Genomic DNA, 16,762 nt, shown 5'->3' on the forward strand with positions numbered 1-16,762 from the left:
AATGGGTCATCCTCTACCTTTGGCTCTGTCAGCTTACATGGGGAAAGAATTTGGCCTCCTGTGTTCAAAATGGTTTAGATGTGAAATACTTGCTTTTCTGCTACAGCTGAGCCCTGTGGGGATGCACACACTCTTCACGTCTTGCCACATAAAGGCACAGAGTCTAAGGTACAAAAAAACCACCACAGAAATCTAAAGTGTAGATTCTTCCTAAGAGCATAAGAAGTCACACCCCTGATATATTTATTGAGTCTTCATGAAGGAAGGAGTCAGATAGAATAGGTGTTAGAAGCAAAAAGCAGAGATGAGAACAAATTCTTCTTGCAAGGCACATAGCAAGCCATGTAGCTCTGGATCCATTTTTGGGAGCCTTGCTAGTGGTGACCAAGTGTTTTCTGGTACAATGGAGCAAGTCTGGGCAGTGGTGATCACCTGTGTTGCCTGCCTTTCAGGTTTTTCAGACATAATCATATGTTAAAGCCCTTACTGGACTATTCTTTTCAACTGTGTTCATAGATAACTGTAATATTCAGTCCTTTGTTGTACATGCATTCAGAAATGTCACTTGCAATAAGCATCATCCACAACCTGTCCCTTAGAGAGAAAGAGAGAGATACAAGCCTCTTGCTTGGCCCCATCCATTGTATCACAACCATGTTCTTCATTGCCTGGGAAGTGTTCTTACTTCTGTTCAGCAGAACAAATCAGGGTGCTGACCTTGTAACTCTGGCTAGTTTGTAACAGGAAGGGGACAGCTTATACTGTAGCTCTTTACTGCTGAAAGCTCACTCATGATTCAGAGAAGTCATGGATTTTGAGATAAATGAGTTATTTACGCTTCCCCTCAGAGAAGACATGGGAACGCCTGCCTGCCTTCTACGTGTAAATGCTCTGTCAAACCAATTCTAGGCTGAGGTGGGGGAAGCTGATGTGGAGCCATTGTTCTCCATCTCCTATTAATACTGCATCCCCGAGATGTGTGTTGTTACCATACAGTCAAAGTCAGCTGTGGGTTCATCAAGGGCTGGAAAGCTCCCAGGTGCTGTCTGGGGGCAAGGGCAGAAAGGAGAAAGGTGCAGGTGCAGACTGATGGCAAACAGAAGCTGTGTAAAGAGGAGCTGCCTTTGCAGCTAGTGAGAGTGCTTCACCAGAAGTGTGATGGAAACAGGATGGATGGTTTCACAGATGTGATTTATTATCCTTCCCATGCAAAGCAGTTATGCTAATTTCAGAAACAACACGCAGTTGTTTGTTGGCTCCTATGAATATAAAAAACCCTACAAACTTTTTGAAGTGGTTTATGTGATTAAAACATGATTACAAACAGGACAGGATCAAAAAAGCTCCAGGGGCCAAGTTCCCAGAGTTATGTGAGTACCTAAGAATCTGAACTTTAATTAAAACCAGGAAGAAACTGAAACCTCAGAGAATGATTCTAACCATTGTAGCTGCAAAGGAAACTTGCAAATATGAGGAGAGCATAAGTAGGCCAGTAACATGTCTGCAGCAGGCCTGAAACAATAGCTGAGAAAGGGTGATTTTTCCCATGCGCTGCAGTGGAGCATTAACTCTGTAATCAGCCCTTTAGGGTCTGTCTTCTCAGTAGTTATGTCAGATGGACCTGGGAGATGCCACCGGGGGTCAGGATGGAACAGGACTGAAAATTGGGTTGGTATCTTTGAGAAGGAATACTGGCAGGAAATAAAAAAAATTGGTACATTTTTTAACTTCCCCCTCCTTCTCTGAGTGCTTTTTTCTTTGAACCTTGGAAGGGAAACTGATGATCAGCTGTGCTTTGTGCTGGCTTGTCTTTGAGACCATTTGTTGCCTGTGTTCTTTTAATGCTGAAATGTTAGGAAGAGATCATTATTTTTCCTCTTTAGCTTGACCTCTCCCTCCCTTAGAGAGTTTCTCCCCATGTACTGGCTCCATCCTTCTCACACAATGCGATGTTGAAATAACGTTCAAGAGAGAACTTGAATTCCTAGAAAAAAAAAGGCTTGATATTTAGAATGAGACACGGCTTAGAACAGAAAGACGGAATGTCTGCAATGTGTCCTGTGCCTCTCCGGAGGTGCTGTGAGGATGAGCAGGATCATCGGGATGTCAGTCATGCACTGCCTGTTTCTGAAATAGTGGTGTTAGTGCAAGCACTTCCATAAGATGTGAACTACCCCACGGGTAGCTTGTGTCCTGTGTACAGTAGGCATTTTACCCAGCAGCAGTTTATCATGAGCAGAAAGGTTATCTGTGGTTACGATCTTGATTGCCCAGCAAATTGGTGAATGCCTGCGGAAGCAGGAGGAGAATGTGCAGCTGCAGGGTGTGTGGGTTCTTCACTGTTTCACAGCAAGGGCTGGCAGCTGAGTGCCTAAGATGCCACAGGATCCCAACAGCGTTTGTTGTGGGCACTGGATGTGTATGAGCCTCGTTCTGTAGCAGGCCACCCCGAGGTTGTGGCAGAGCCCAGAGTGTTAAATGTGCTGCTGTTCCCTTTGGGTGCTTTGCATTATGATGCTAGCAAAGATCTGCATCCAGCCAGAGGCAGATCAACACTACAACACTATCTAAACAGGCCAGGATGGGACAACTATGTTGAGGGAGCAACAGTATATGTTTCAGCTGCAGATAATCTTTTTCATTCCCCCAGTTTTTCCTCTTTCCCCTTTCCCTGCAGTAAATGCTACCTGCCAGCTTTAAGGGCATGGACCTATTTGTATGGTCAGTTCACATGACCATGTTTGGTGTCAAAGTGCTTTGCCCATTGTGCAGACGCAGGTCTGCTTGGCTCAGTGTGGTACAGTGAGGGTTTTGTTTCTGCTGTATACAAAAGATGGAATTTGTGGTTTTTTTTTTTGTGAAGGAAAAAATGTTCAGAAATGAGAATGTCATAAAGCTAGAACAGTGCTCCTTACACAGATTAAGTGAAAACCTGCAGCATGATGTGTCAGAGATCCAACCAGGTCATCTGTCCAAATGGGATTAGGGATTGTGCCATTCTGTCTTCCATATAGCAAAGAAAATAGAAGAGGCTTTTGATTGCAATGCCTACCCACGGTGCCAAAAATAGTGGCCTGCAAGCTATCCCGTTATTACTTTTCTCTAATTAAGAATTGGTAATTCAGACTGTGGTATGTAGGACGCACAGAGTGCCCAGCTGCGAGATCGCACATGACCAAATGATTTGCTTGTCTGGGCAAGTTTTTGTGCACAGGGACTCCCTTGGGTAATGGGCAGAGGTAAAAATCTGATGCGTGTGAGGGAACTTGGAGTAAGCTAAATGCTTACCTTTCTTTTTCCTAGGGACTGTTTTCTCAGCAAATACATTTGCTTCCCAGTCCTGAAGCTGTTGTACCAAGGGAAGGTACTGCACAAAAGAATTGGTAAAAGTTGGAGAAGTTAACATGTGGAATACTGTAATTGGGGCTCAGAGAGCATAAAAACTTGAAATTAGTTTAGCACGTCGCTTGGCAGATGGGAAGTCGATTATGTAAATCTAGGAAAGTGGTAGTTGGATTCACTTGGTCTAATTTAAACGCTGCTTCTAATCATTTTCAGTACGCGCACAGAGAATTATAGGATAACCATTATTCTGCCAGGAGGGCTCTTCATATTTAAATTTAAATCCACGAAAGAGTACCCTATTAAAATGTAAACATGCTGCGATAACAAGCAGCTAATTATGCAGGCAGGTTAGTCCAGCTGCTCTGCTGGTCAGCTGTGCACACATGCTTCAGATGAGGCCTTTTCTCATAGGCTAAAAGTCACCGGCAGGGCCACTGCAAGGTCAGGGGGTGCCCGGCCTGCAGATGACGGTGGCGTGCACCAGCAGGAGGCCGATTTTTGCAGCTGCGAGCCCCCTGCTACCTTGCATCACTTTGCAGGTTGTCGCCGTTCGGTTTTTCTTCCTTGGCAGCAAAGGGTCAGACCGTATCACTCAAAAGATGCGTTAACAATGAGCAGAAGGACCGACACCTTGGATTTATTCCTTAACGACAGCAAAACCCGTGCGTTTCGACGGGGAGCTCCTGCTTTGCAGACGCTGGGTCAGCAGCCACCGGCTGCCGGAAGCACGAGAGCGGCACAGGCACCGAGAGCGGCACAGGCACCCGGAGCGGCGCAACTCGCTCCCGTTCCAGCCCGTCCTGCAGCCGCGGTCGAGCTCCTCCGGGCCGGAAGTGGGCGCACGGGGACAGGAGGAGGGCTGCTGGGGCAGCGCGCGCGCATGCGCAGGAGCAGCCGCCGGCCGCGCCCCGCCCCCGGTGCGGTGGGGGTCTGGCGCGCTCCCTGTCCGCGGCGCGAGGCCGGGCCTGGCGGCGGGGAGCGGCGCGAGGGAGCGGTGCGGAGGGAGGGTGCGAGGTGCAGGCAGGAGTGCGGCGGACGAGCGGACGGTTGGGGTGAGAGGATGTGAAGATGGCGGAGCTGCAAATGCTGCTGGAGGAGGAGATCCCCGGGGGGCGCCGGGCCCTGTTCGACAGCTACACGAACCTGGAGCGGGTGGCCGAGTACTGCGAGACCAACTACATCCAGGTGCGGCGGGGCGGGGCGCCAACGGCCGCGCCTAACGGTCGGCCGTAACGGTCGGCCGTAACGGTCGCCGTCCGCGCGGCGCGGTGCTGAGCGAGCGGGCGGGCAGCGGTGCTTACTGCCCCGCTCGGCGCTGCGGCGGGCCCGGGGCGCCTGAGGGAGGGGGAGCGGGCGCTGAGCGAGCGGGCTGGGCCGCCTCGTGCTCCGCGGCTGCTAACGGCGGTGAGGCACCGAGCCGAGGAGATAACCTCTCTCCGGTACGTTCATTTGCACTTATTAGCGCGCGGCGCGGCGACGCGCTCTCGGGTAGCGATTGTGTGGCCAAATGGAAGAGCGTCCCCCGAAACAAAACAGGACGGCAACATCAGTAACGGCCGCGGGTCGTTCCGTCGTGGATTTGCGGTGTCGGTGCTGAGTGAAGTGTGAGGGATCCCGGCGTTTGTTCCTTCCGTACCCGAGAGCGGTTGTGTGGTGGCAGGGGGCGGGGGGAGCGGGCCGTGCCTGGGTGGGCGACACGAGGGGGAAGAGTTGTGCGGCGTGGGGAGCATTGGAGGTGCGCTGGGCGGGCTGTTGAGGGACCAGCCGACCTCTAGTGGGATATCTCTGCGGATCTGGGGTCGTTTACCTAACATAGGGATGCGATTAATAAGGTTTCATACGTTGAATTAGTGTGACATGTTCTTTAAGAGAAACGCAGTGAAGTATTTTGTTATTGTCATAAACTGACGTTCATGCATTTATATTTGTGCTGTTTTAAAAAGAAGGAAATGGATCTTTTTCTGGAAGAGGAGCTGTGAAAGGCAGAACTGGAAGAGGTGGATTTATCTTGTTGTTTTGCTCTCCCCACGACCTTTTACTGTCTCTTCTTGTAAACCAAGGATTATAAAATCTGTATTGAACAGCTCCACTTTTATTGTTTGAGTAAAAATCGCAGAGCAAGATTCTGTGATGTTTCATGCAGAGAATGAAAAGAGGGGGGTCTTCCCATAGCCAGCATACAGCCTATAAAGGCAGCCAGAGCCGAGGGCAGCCAGCTGGTGAGGGAAAGCAGGGAGTGAGGCTTGGTTGGTCAGCCCACTGGGTTCTGGCCACTGTGCAGCACACCGCAGTTGTTGGCAATTTGTCCAAACATCGCGGCAACGCAGGGCTGTAAGAGGGAGGTGAGAACAGACGGTAGAAACTGTGTTGTGGTGCTGACTGTGAGGTGCAGTATGGGATCACAGTCTGGAAAAATAAAGATTTTAAACAAGTGGGGAGCAGAGGACCATAGCTAGGTGATGGTGGTAGGCTCTGGCCATTGGGGTTGGCAGGGAGACTGCAAGGTGACGTTGCAGAGGAGTCCAACTTGAGGAGATTCTGGACTTAGTGACATGAATGTCCTTGTAACAAATCTGATGGAGAACTCACCCTACGTTCTCCATGCTGGAACTGCATAAAATCTTCATTGGGATAAATACCCAAAGCTATTTTGATGTTTTCCTTCTGCAAGGAAGGTAAATGGATACAACTAACATCACTGGGGATTTTGTTTCCAATAATAGTAATTCCAAAAATCAATATGCCCATTTCAGTCTAAATTATATTTTTTATAAAAGCTTGGATTTGGTGAAGATGTGCATGTTGGAAATACGTGCAAGAATCATCTTCCAGAAAGTCAGAAAATCTTCCAGAAGATTGACTAGTTCCACTGTAATCTTTTAACGTTCCATTGCTGACAGAAGGGTTTATCATGGATATTCTTGAGGTTTCCTGGCAGGGACTCAGTGTATGACTGAGATCTGAGTTTGATCTGCTGAACTATAGGCAGCACAGCAATCAGTGCTTGCGGGAATTACATTGGCATGTATTTGTCAGTAGACAAGCTCAGTTGGTGTTTAGAGGTTATTTTATTGTCAGGTACATAAATTGTTGCAAAAAGCAGAGGCGTTGGTCGGTTTTTTAAAGAATTTGAAGTTCAGTGCTATAAGATGAATGTGTTCTATCTCTGCCTCCATTAACAGTGACATAGCAGCTGGAGAATAATGGAACAGGTAATCTCTTACATGTTGGGACTGACAGGTCACAGTCAGAGAGCTGTGGTGGCTGCAGCTTGTTTGATTTCTACTTATAAAGTGAAAAATATTCTTAAATGTTGGTGGTTCATTATACAAATTATTTGTTCTTGACACTTGGAGAGCTCAGTTACTTCAGCAACAGAGAATGTTAAATGAATTGTTATGGTTCTCTGAAGTCTGTATTATAGCAACATATCAGAGCACATCAGCTTAAAATTTTGTGATAAGTCACCGGGAAATATAGGAAATATGTAGTAAAATAGAACTGCAGCAATGAAAGATGAAAAGCAACTGCTTGGATTTAAAAAAATTGTTCCTTTTAAATTTTCTCACAGAGTAATTCTGTGTGCCAGCCAGCTGCCTTGTGAGGGGATGCATTTATCAGCAGGCACTAGTCAGAAATGGGAAAATGAATTGACGAATTGCAAGAAGAAACACAAAAAGAACGATTTTCACCTGCACAGTATGAGTTAGTTCAGCACCTTCTCTGTGATTAATTTACTTTAAATAAGAATATTAGTATGTATTTTTGGAAAGTTTTAAGTGTAAGTGCACAAATCAGATAGTTTGATCTGCTTCTGTTACTGCCATATCAAATAACTTTGCTTTCCAGGTAGCTCTTCTCAATGCTTTGGAAATCACAGACTTACTTCTCTGTTGTACTTCCAGAAGAAGTACATGAGTTTTTATTTAGGAGATTTTTGTGGGATCTGATACAATGTTAATTAGAGGTTACATTGTATACTGTTTCTGCAGGCCTTTGTGTACTAGAGCTGCATTGTGATACCACGTTCTCAGACTAAACTGCAACAAAATAGTTCTATCAAATCTGATTATTTCATGTACTAGTTACTATACAAAAACATGTTTATGGTCTGCATTGATTTACGTGTCTTCCATGAAAAGCAGGAATGACTTAATTGGACACTGCACTGTGTTTACCAGATTTCCATATTCCAACATTATTTTTTATCAGGAATATCATAAAGTTCTGGTTATGATGATATAAATGGCAAACATCCTTTTAAGCACTGATGTGACTTGCTTGTTTTATTACTGGTATACCGCTGTAAGTTCCAGCACTGCATTGGCCTTTTCACTTTCTTTGAGCTTGTTCTGAGCAGGTCTATTTGGGACTCATCTTTAACTTGTTTCCTAATGATCGTAACTGTTTTGAAAGAGCCAGAAAGAATTTCCAGATAGATGTTTTTCTGCCACTGGATATCTAGCAGGACCAGGCTCAGGGTGGGGGGAAGGCCAGAGAGCAATGCAACATGCAGAGCTGGGTGAAAAGCCATGCCCCTCTGCCTTGTCCAGCCTCCAGAAGGTGCATGTGTTGTGTTTGCCAGATACTTCATGCAGGATCTGGATTTCTTAGTTTTTCTAGACTATTATGCTTTGTTGTCTGGAGAGGAAGAGCAAACTTCGCATTTCCATCACTTCACAGCCTTCAGGTTGCTATACACAGAAATACCCTTCTCATATTTGTAAGGGAAAGGCAGGGAAGAATATTTTTATTCCTTTTCTGAAGTATTCCATCCTTCTAGGTACTAGAAGTATCTGCTTTCAGACCCTGCAGATAGCTTTATTTAAATAAACATAATGGTGAGAATTACCTGTTTTTCAGTGATTTTATTATAGCCCACAGGTTGATCAGTTTCTTAGTTGTTTTCCATGTGCCTGTTAATTTTACCTTGTCCTGTTAAGCCAAACCAAGTCACTGTACTTCTGACAGCATCTTCCAATGAGGTGAAGAAGAGAGTGGAACATCCATTGGCATAGAAGTTGCAGTTTCTGTAATTATGACAGCTTGAGTCCTGTAACAGGAAACTTCTGCTTCTGCGAACTGTCAATTTCTTATATATTTATTTAAATTCCAGAATGATCTTTGTTCTGTTGAGATGCGTATTACCTTCACAAAACATAACTATGCTGAAAGTATTAAAAAAATAACAGAAGAGTGCTGTTTGTGTCTCAGATTTGAATTTTCTTAAATGAAATTGTGAGGCAGCGGTTAGGCACATACTGTACCTTCCTGAGTTGCAGAAACTTCTACAGCACCTCTCTCTGCTAAAGGCTAATGGAGCACTTGCTGGTAGGTTGGCGAGTTTTGTGGGGTAATCAAAGCATGGGATCAATCCTCTGAGTTTTCTTCTGAGAGTCAGAGTAGCTGGTAAGGTTGGTGAAGGATTTATCTCTCTACTTCCATCTGCTTTAACTGCACTGTGTTTTGCCAGTAAAGCAAATTTAATTCATTTAATAGTGTCAGAAGTTCAAACAGAGGCTCAGAAAGAGTGGAATTGATTTTTTATTGAGTAGTTGTGGTAACAACTTGAGCCATTTTATCAGTGTAGCAGGAGTTATAACAGTAACACTGCACGTAGACTAAGTAGAACTTATGAATACATAAGTTGCTATTAGAAAGTAAGTCTTGTAGCACCAATAGTTACAAGTTGCATTTTTGTAGTTCCCTCCCATGACTTATTTTCTGATTATGGTTATTGAATACCATTTAATAAGATCGAATAAGAGTTAGAATTCAGAGTAACGGTCTCCTGCATCTTGCTGTTAATAAGTTTGCTGACACTTGTTTTCTACTGCTTGTGTTGGATTGGTGTTTGCAGCCATTAATCTTTGTGGCTTAGCGCTGTAGTTTTTAAGGCAGGAAGTAGTGTACCACTATGGTAATGCACAACAAGACCTCCAGCCTGTACTGGAACAAATGAAATCTCACCCAGTTAATTTCAGCAGATTATTTCATTGCAGAAGAGAACAGATGAGTTCTACCTGCCATGCTTTGTAACAAACACTCAGTAGAAAGTACATGCCAGACTCTCTCGGCCTGCTTTACTGGACTTTTTTTTCCCCTGTAAATGCTATTTTCACCTTTAACTGTGTACTTGAAATTAACATATTGGTTAGTAAACAAAGTTCTGTACATCTTATTCAATACCTTTGTTCTGCTTCCTCCATCCCTCCAAAAAAAACCAATAGAATTGTTTCTAACATGTTTATTGGTGATACTAGAGGAAGTATCTACAGGTAGACTAGGAGTCCTGTACAGAAAGAACAGTACTCACCCATCTGGCGAAGGAGCTCCCTGTCTGTGCAGCACTCCTCCTCAGCAGCAGCCCAGGTCCGAGAGTTGCACTCCCTTCAGTGGCTACCCAGGGGGCTCCACCTGTGCCCACCCCTTCTGGTTGGCTGGGGAGCACAGGTGCAAACAATCTGCCTGTGCTCCCTGGGCTAGCCACGCCCCTTCACCAGGTGCTCAATCATCACTTCAAGCCCTGCTCTAACCAGTCCCCTGCAGTTCTTACATGGAATTTTTTGTTCTTTGGACTATTCATGCTTTGTAAAGCAAAGCTGCACATTGGGTAATGGAACACGCAATGACAGAATACTGAGTTTAGGTGCATTTCCTTCCCTAAGGGCTCTCAGGTTAGTCTGGCAATTTTTTTCTTGAAGTGACTAAACTAGTGTGTTCTTGTGAATAAATTTTGCCTGTTTTGATAAGAAATTCTAGTTTTCTGGTTTCTAAGTATGACTGACAAGTTCTATGTAATTTGTGGTGATGCATTTTAAATGTAATTCTATGTACGTTCTTCACTTTTCTTGTATCTTATTTCCTAGTAGGTGTGTCACAGAGTTACCTAGATCAACCTATGTCCGTGATGGGGGGGTGAGAGTGAGCGCCACTTTCGTGACTTATTTTCCTCTCTGACTGTGAGGTCTCTGGGATGTGTAGTTATACTTCTCTGTGCTCCTTGTGATGTTATGATGTGGAATAGCAATAGCAAAAATTACAAAACCATGACAAGGTGGTGTTGTAATATCTACTCATAATGATCTTTCTGTTTGAAATGCACGTGCTTGGTTTTATTGTATTATTGGCTTACTGTTAACGTTATGAAGGTGTCTTATGTGCAGTTAATTACAGGGTGAAGAGTAGAAGTTACTAGATTTGGGGCTTTGCTAGCCTGTGTGTCTTGGTTATACACATAATCAAAGCTGGTTTTGTGCAGAACTCATAAATAAAGCGTATGTTTTTGCCTGAAAGTTAAGAAGTGTTATAGCTAGTTGTGAATGTTGTTATTAGGATTCTCTGTAGCTTAGTTATGAATTTATTGCTTGAATTTTTGTGAACTCTGGGGGAATTCTTGGGAATAACTCTTGGGCTTTCTGTCTCTATTTGAGCTGGCTGATGGTTTACTAAAGTTGATTTATACGGTTCATCACACCAGGTGTTTTAAACTGCACATTTAGAAGATCAAATCATGGCTATTAAATTGCTGTTTCAACAGATTTTAGGGAAGCCTGAGGTGGTTTTGTTTGAAGATGCTAATTTCAGCCTGCATGCCATGATATCAAAATGCTTTGAGTTTGTTCCTTTCAATTTTCCAACTGATATTTACATAAATACAGAAGCATCAGAAATACTATTTCCTGTATTGTGAGTTACTGTTCTTTTGTATCTGTATACCATCTGTTGTATTATGAGTTATGTTGGAAAAAAGCAGTAAGCAAGCTGATTTTTATTTTTTATTTTTATTTATTTATTTTTTTTTGTATTTTTTTGTTTTTGGAAGAAAATTGTTAGGCAACTTACTGGGAAGTTGATATGATTCATTACATATTATATTACTAGATACTATTTTCTGTTCTTAGTTTTCGTCAATCTTTCTGGTGAAGTATTAGGATAAACCTTGCAAAAATTTCTGTGAGGTATGCTGTTTTGATATTAGTATAAACAGATTCACCATAGTCAGTGAAGAAGAAAGTGGTTTCAACTTGCATTTCCGAGTTGAAGAAATCTTTCAGTCTGAACTACCTAGAATTAAGTAAATTTTGCTTCAGTATGACTTAAGGGAGGCAAGTTTGGAAAATATATTTACTTGTATGTCATTGTTGGATTCCAAATTTCCTGACAGGCTTGAGGGTTTGAGGCCGACTGCCCTGGTCTGTCCAGCAGTGGAGGGCAGATAGCAGTTCTCTCATGGTTCAGTGGGCTGCCAGCTGGTGGTGGCTCTGTGCAGGGGGACAGGAATACTAAGAGGCATTCAGACTGAGGTTTATGAAGGCCTGTCCAAGGTTTGTCCAGTTCTGAAGTGTTGGGATTGAATAGGCTGCCTGTTGGACCATCCCTGTGATAACTGGGTAGTTGGGCTGAACCTCTTAAATGTGAAAGGATCTGACATCTGATCGATGGGCCAAGGTTAATGGAATGAGTTTCAACAGGGCCAAGTGTCGGGTCCTGCATTTTGGTCATAACAACCCCAGGCAATCCTACAGGCTTGGGGAGGTGTGGCTGGAAAGCTCCCAGACGGAAAGGGACCTTGGTGTGCTGATGGACAGTCGGCTGAATATGAGCCAGCAGTGTGCCCAGGTGGCCAAGAAGGCCAATGGCATCCTGGCTTGTATCAGGAATGGTGTGGTGAGCAGGACTAAGGAAGTCATCCTGCCCCTGTACTCAGCATTGGTGAGGCCTCACCTCGAGTACTGTGTCCAGTTTTGGGCACCTCAGCACAAGAAGGACATGGAGGTACTGGAGCAGGTCCAGAGAAGGGCAACGAGGCTTGTTAAGGGCTTGGAGAATCAGCCCTATGAGGAGAGACTAAGGAAGCTGGGGCTGTTTAGTCTGAGGAAGAGGAGGCTGAGGGGAGACCTTATTGCTGTCTTCCAGTACCTGAAAGGTTCTTACAGTGAGAGTGGGGCAGGTCTATTCTCACTACTGACTTGTGACAGGACGAGGGGAAATGGCCTCAAGTTGCGCCAGGGCAAGTTTAGGTTGGATATTAGAAAGAACTTCTTTACAGAAAGGGTGGTTAGGTACTGGAATGGGCTCCCCAAGGAGGTGGTTGAATCGCCATCCCTGGATGTGTTTAAGAGCCGCTTGGATGTGGTACTCAGGGATATGACTTAGAAGAGGTTTGTTGTTGTGGTATTGTTTTGTGGTTGTTTTTTAAGAGATAGGCTACTGGTTAGGCTGCGGTTGGACTTGATGATCTTCAAGGTCTTTTCCAACCTGAGTAATTCTATGATTCTATGATTCTATGACAGATAGCCTTTAGGTAATGTGGGACTTCTGAAAGCAGAGTGAGGGCTTGTTCTTCTGTACCAGCTGTGTAATAGAGCAGTCTCAGTCTTGAGATACTGGATTTGTATTCTTAAGTCGGATTCCAAAGAGAAAATTTTAGTCTCTTTCCAAACAGAGTATGCAGAGCCATTTACTAGTGAGCAGCCTGCTATGAATTCAAGGCACACGAGTTTGTTTTGATTTGATGGAAGAACTTGTAAATATTGTGTGCTTACTGAATGTACAGTGCCAATCCTCAAAATGACTTTGGAGTGTGTCCTTTCAATGCTGCAAGTCTGAGAGATAGTGGGTATTGCCAGCTCTGCCATTTGTGCTGATTTTTTAAGTAGGTGGTAAATTTGTACGTTAGTATGAGACGTGGAGCTTGTTTAGAGAGAGGCACATGTAAGTGCTGCAGGTTGCAAAGGTTTGTCCTTTGCCTAAGCAGAAAAGCCATAGGCCTGCTGCATCTTGTGGGAAAGGCAAGACTGTTAGATATCCCTGACTGAATAGCTCTCTTCAGTCAGTTCATGTACATTTATCTGTCTGGAGGATGGATTGAGAGAGGACACAAGTGCAAAGTACTTACCCCCAAAAAACCTGTTACATAATGTATTACTGAAGATACTGTGCCATTACGGAAATTGTACAGTCATTGTTGGTAGTTGTAAATATGTCTAAAAGGAGAAGTGGTTTAAACAAAAACCAACTTCTTATCCCCCACACTGACAGCAGGAAAAAAGGAGACTGAGGTGGGTGACAGACATCAGAGATGTTGGAAAATATCTGTTTGAGTAGCACCTGGAAAACAGGGCAGTTATTTTTGACATATAATAAACTAAGGACTTATAATAATATGCAAACAAGCTTGTGAATAGTATGAATAATGTACACTGGTTTTCCACTTTCCTTGAGTAAAGCCCAGGCATGTGGTCTGGTTTGATAGGTAGTGCTGCTCAGTGTAACCTGTGGAATTACTGCTATGGCTAAGGTTTGGTTTTAATGGGATTCTTTAAAAAAATGGTTAGACATTTTGAATAATAAATAATAGATGAGAATAAAAGCAGTTTTATCTTTTGTTTTTGTATGTTTTTATTTTGAGTTTGTTCTGACTTTATCCACAATGGAGCTTTATGCCCATTATATGAAGTGTCCGCTGCAATCTCTTTGTATCTGATGAACATCTGTAAACAAACAAGTCTGGGTAACAGAAGGTAGAAAGTTATCTGTGGGCTGTGCATCTCTGTTACATTGCATAGTATTACATATCTTTTATAGATATTATTTACATTGATTTTAGTAAAACATTTTAGAGAGACATTGAGAGGTTTGAGAGGTGCGTTTGTGTGAACCCTGTGAAGCCCATCTGTGGCATATTTTGAAATGATACTTTGTCTTACTGTGGCATTTCTTGAGTGGATTTGACATCAGCTTTGGGCCTTCTTGGCATTGCTCCATGATAAATGCTGTGTTAAATGAAACTCAAACAGCTAAAATTCTGTAAATGACACCTGTCATATAAGTTCTTTTAGAGGAAAGGAAAGATAGATATAGGGTATTAAGCTGTGGAGACTGAAATGTTTTAATTTCTGATAAACACTTAGAGTCTTCTGTGATGCCATTCCATTCCTTCCATGCCTCCTTATGCCAAATCACAATGTGTGCAGCCATAACTTGAGCAGTCCACTTTTTTATTTTTTTACTTTTTTTTTTTTCTCACCTTCATTGGTGTCAGAGCACTCTAGCTCTTGCTGTTTGCCCCCTTCCTTTTGTTGACCGTTGTTTCCTTAGCTCTACCACAGATATTGAACCATTTGCATGGGTTTAATACAAATATCTAAATCCAAGTTGTTAGTGCTTCTGATTGCAGTCCTCACACTGGTTTACCATACCTAGTTTATTTGGCTAGTTCACGAGTCAGAGGCACCTCTCCTTGGACTTAAAGCTGTGTGGGAGAAAAGCAGGCACATATATTTGTAAGTTGCAGGTGTGCTGGGGTACAGTTCAAGCAGTGTGTTTAACAATGTGTTTTATGGCTGAGATCTCGCTGTTGTGAGAGTTTCCTGAATGCATAAAAATAGCTGATGTTGCAACTGCGATGGAGGATGATGAAATTTGGCCTGTATGGGCAAAAAGATAGTAGTTCTTATCTGTAGGATCGATGCTGTTCTTTTATTCAGGTATTTGTGACCTGATTTAGAGCGTATAGCAGGAAGGAGTTGTTTTCCTTTATTTGAGGTAACCATAACATGTATTTGACTCTTCTTTGAAAATTGTATGTAAAAGTATTGGTCTTTTGGGAATATCGTATCTGGAAGAATTGATTAGTAGGAACTTTGTTAGGTGAAGATAATAATGGAAATTCTGAGCTGAATTTTTATTGGACTAAGGATGTGGCTGTCATGGGGGAAAAATAGCCGTACATTTTTAGCTTCTGCTGAGATACATGTGACAGATGGTGTCTCATCTGTCCAATATGAATTCTTGCTGCTGTATAAATATTGATTGGAGAAGGAAAAAAAAAAAAAAAAAGAGGTGCTCCATAGCTTTGAAAAATGTATCTTTGTTGATACAAGAGTGACTAGGGGATATTTGTACAGGACTTGGGCAGAACAGCACTGGTACATGCAGAAATCACTATCTGAACAAGTCTAAAAGGCCTTGTAAAAGTCTGTCTCTTTAGTAAACAAAGAAAAGAAAAAGAAATGTTTTGAGGAAATAAAGTAAACATGGTCCCTGCAATAGCATTTGTGGTTTCAATGATTGTTTAGTGGAGGTGTGGTCTAGAACGTGCTTAGCTGGTTTGCAGAGAGGTGATGGTCAGCTGCTCATCTTTGGGCAGTTGCAGGCGCCTTATGCTGCATTTGGAGAGGTTTGGTGATAACCAGCTTCTTTTGTGACAGACATGGTAGAAGTTCAGAGCCTTGTGCTGATCCTAGATTGCATAATTGCTTGAGTCTTTGTAAGGTATGTTGATAGAACCATGTTCTGTGGCTGCTCTCTCTACAAGGTCCTGTGGAGAGATTTTTCTAGTGGAAGTTGTATGGAGAGTTGTTGAAATTGTGCTTTTTCAACTCTGTGCATATTAATTTTTTTTTTAGCTTCCTGTGCTCTTGGTATTTGGTACATAATCCACAAACTTTGGGTCCATGAGAAAGACCAGCTATGTAGAATTCATAGGACTTACTCTGAAGTGTCTATTTTTGTTATTTTGACTGTCAGTTTATTTCAGTGCTGTGGTTTTCTTGAGCACTTTTTTTGTTGTTGTGTTACATTTTCCTTTGAAAACAGAGTTGAATTTGTACCTTGGGTCTGTCTTGTGCATCATACAACATAGAATTGCTATCAATTATTATCACTTAAGTACAAATAACAGCTTTTGGAGATCTGCTCTAGATAGGTTTTCTTCTGTAGCAAACCTTTGCCAATAAAAGCACTCAGTTCCAAAACATCTCCTTATGAAAAGCACTAGCATGAAGTCAGTTGTTGTTTCTTTTGTCTAAGTCTGACCTTTTTTCTTCCAAAGGGATCAGTGAAATCCTTTTGATGGAAGAGAGATCATGTATTGACCTGGTTTTTATTTTCTTTTATAGAAATGGTGAGATTTTGGTAAAAGTAAATTTGGCTAATGCATTTTATCTTCAAAGGAGTTTGAACTGTTTTGTGCGCTCAAAGAAAGAATAGGTGTGTAGGGATAAGGCATTACTGAATGTCATAAACACTGAAAAACTACTAGTAAATTGGCAGGAGTCTTATTAAAAATTCATTGTCTGAAATCCTTGGTATTATTCTGAATGAGCTTTCAGAAAAGTGTAATCCCTTCAGGCTCATCCTAGTTGATGTTCTGAACCATGGTCCTTTGTAGCTGGGCAAGAAGCCCCTTGCTGCTGCTGGATTTACATCTCTCAAGATCTGGCTTTTCTTTAGCAGAGAAAAAATTCTTTATGTTGCTAGGGTGAAAATCTGAAGTGACTCCATGACCTGCAAGAGAATCTTTGTGTTTTCCAGTCTGAGAAATGTAAAAATTACTGTATGTGGAGAATAGTTGCCCAGTTAGATTTGTTTATCAAGTGTATTGGCTTTTTTTTATACTGCAGTGTGACAC

General features: G+C 42.9%; 1 protein-coding gene across 15 annotated transcripts in view; it reads left to right on the forward strand.

The window, feature by feature from the left end:
- The first annotated feature begins 4,250 nt into the window (after positions 1 to 4,250).
- Positions 4,251 to 16,762, forward strand: part of ABI2 (abl interactor 2) — a 53,538-nt gene continuing 41,026 nt past the window's right edge. For 14 of the 15 annotated variants that reach the window (XM_072341501.1, XM_072341504.1, XM_072341508.1 and 11 more), the window contains exon 1: positions 4,251 to 4,530. In XM_072341501.1, coding sequence (XP_072197602.1) covers positions 4,414 to 4,530 — 117 coding nt within the window. In that variant the 5' untranslated portion in view covers positions 4,251 to 4,413. Of the gene's footprint in view, positions 4,531 to 4,642; positions 4,785 to 16,762 lie in introns of those variants that run through there. The other variant, XM_072341517.1, reaches the window with a different exon arrangement.

This window comes from Excalfactoria chinensis, chromosome 7, assembly GCF_039878825.1.
Source record: "Excalfactoria chinensis isolate bCotChi1 chromosome 7, bCotChi1.hap2, whole genome shotgun sequence".
In the NCBI taxonomy this organism is placed as follows: domain Eukaryota; kingdom Metazoa; phylum Chordata; class Aves; order Galliformes; family Phasianidae; genus Excalfactoria; species Excalfactoria chinensis.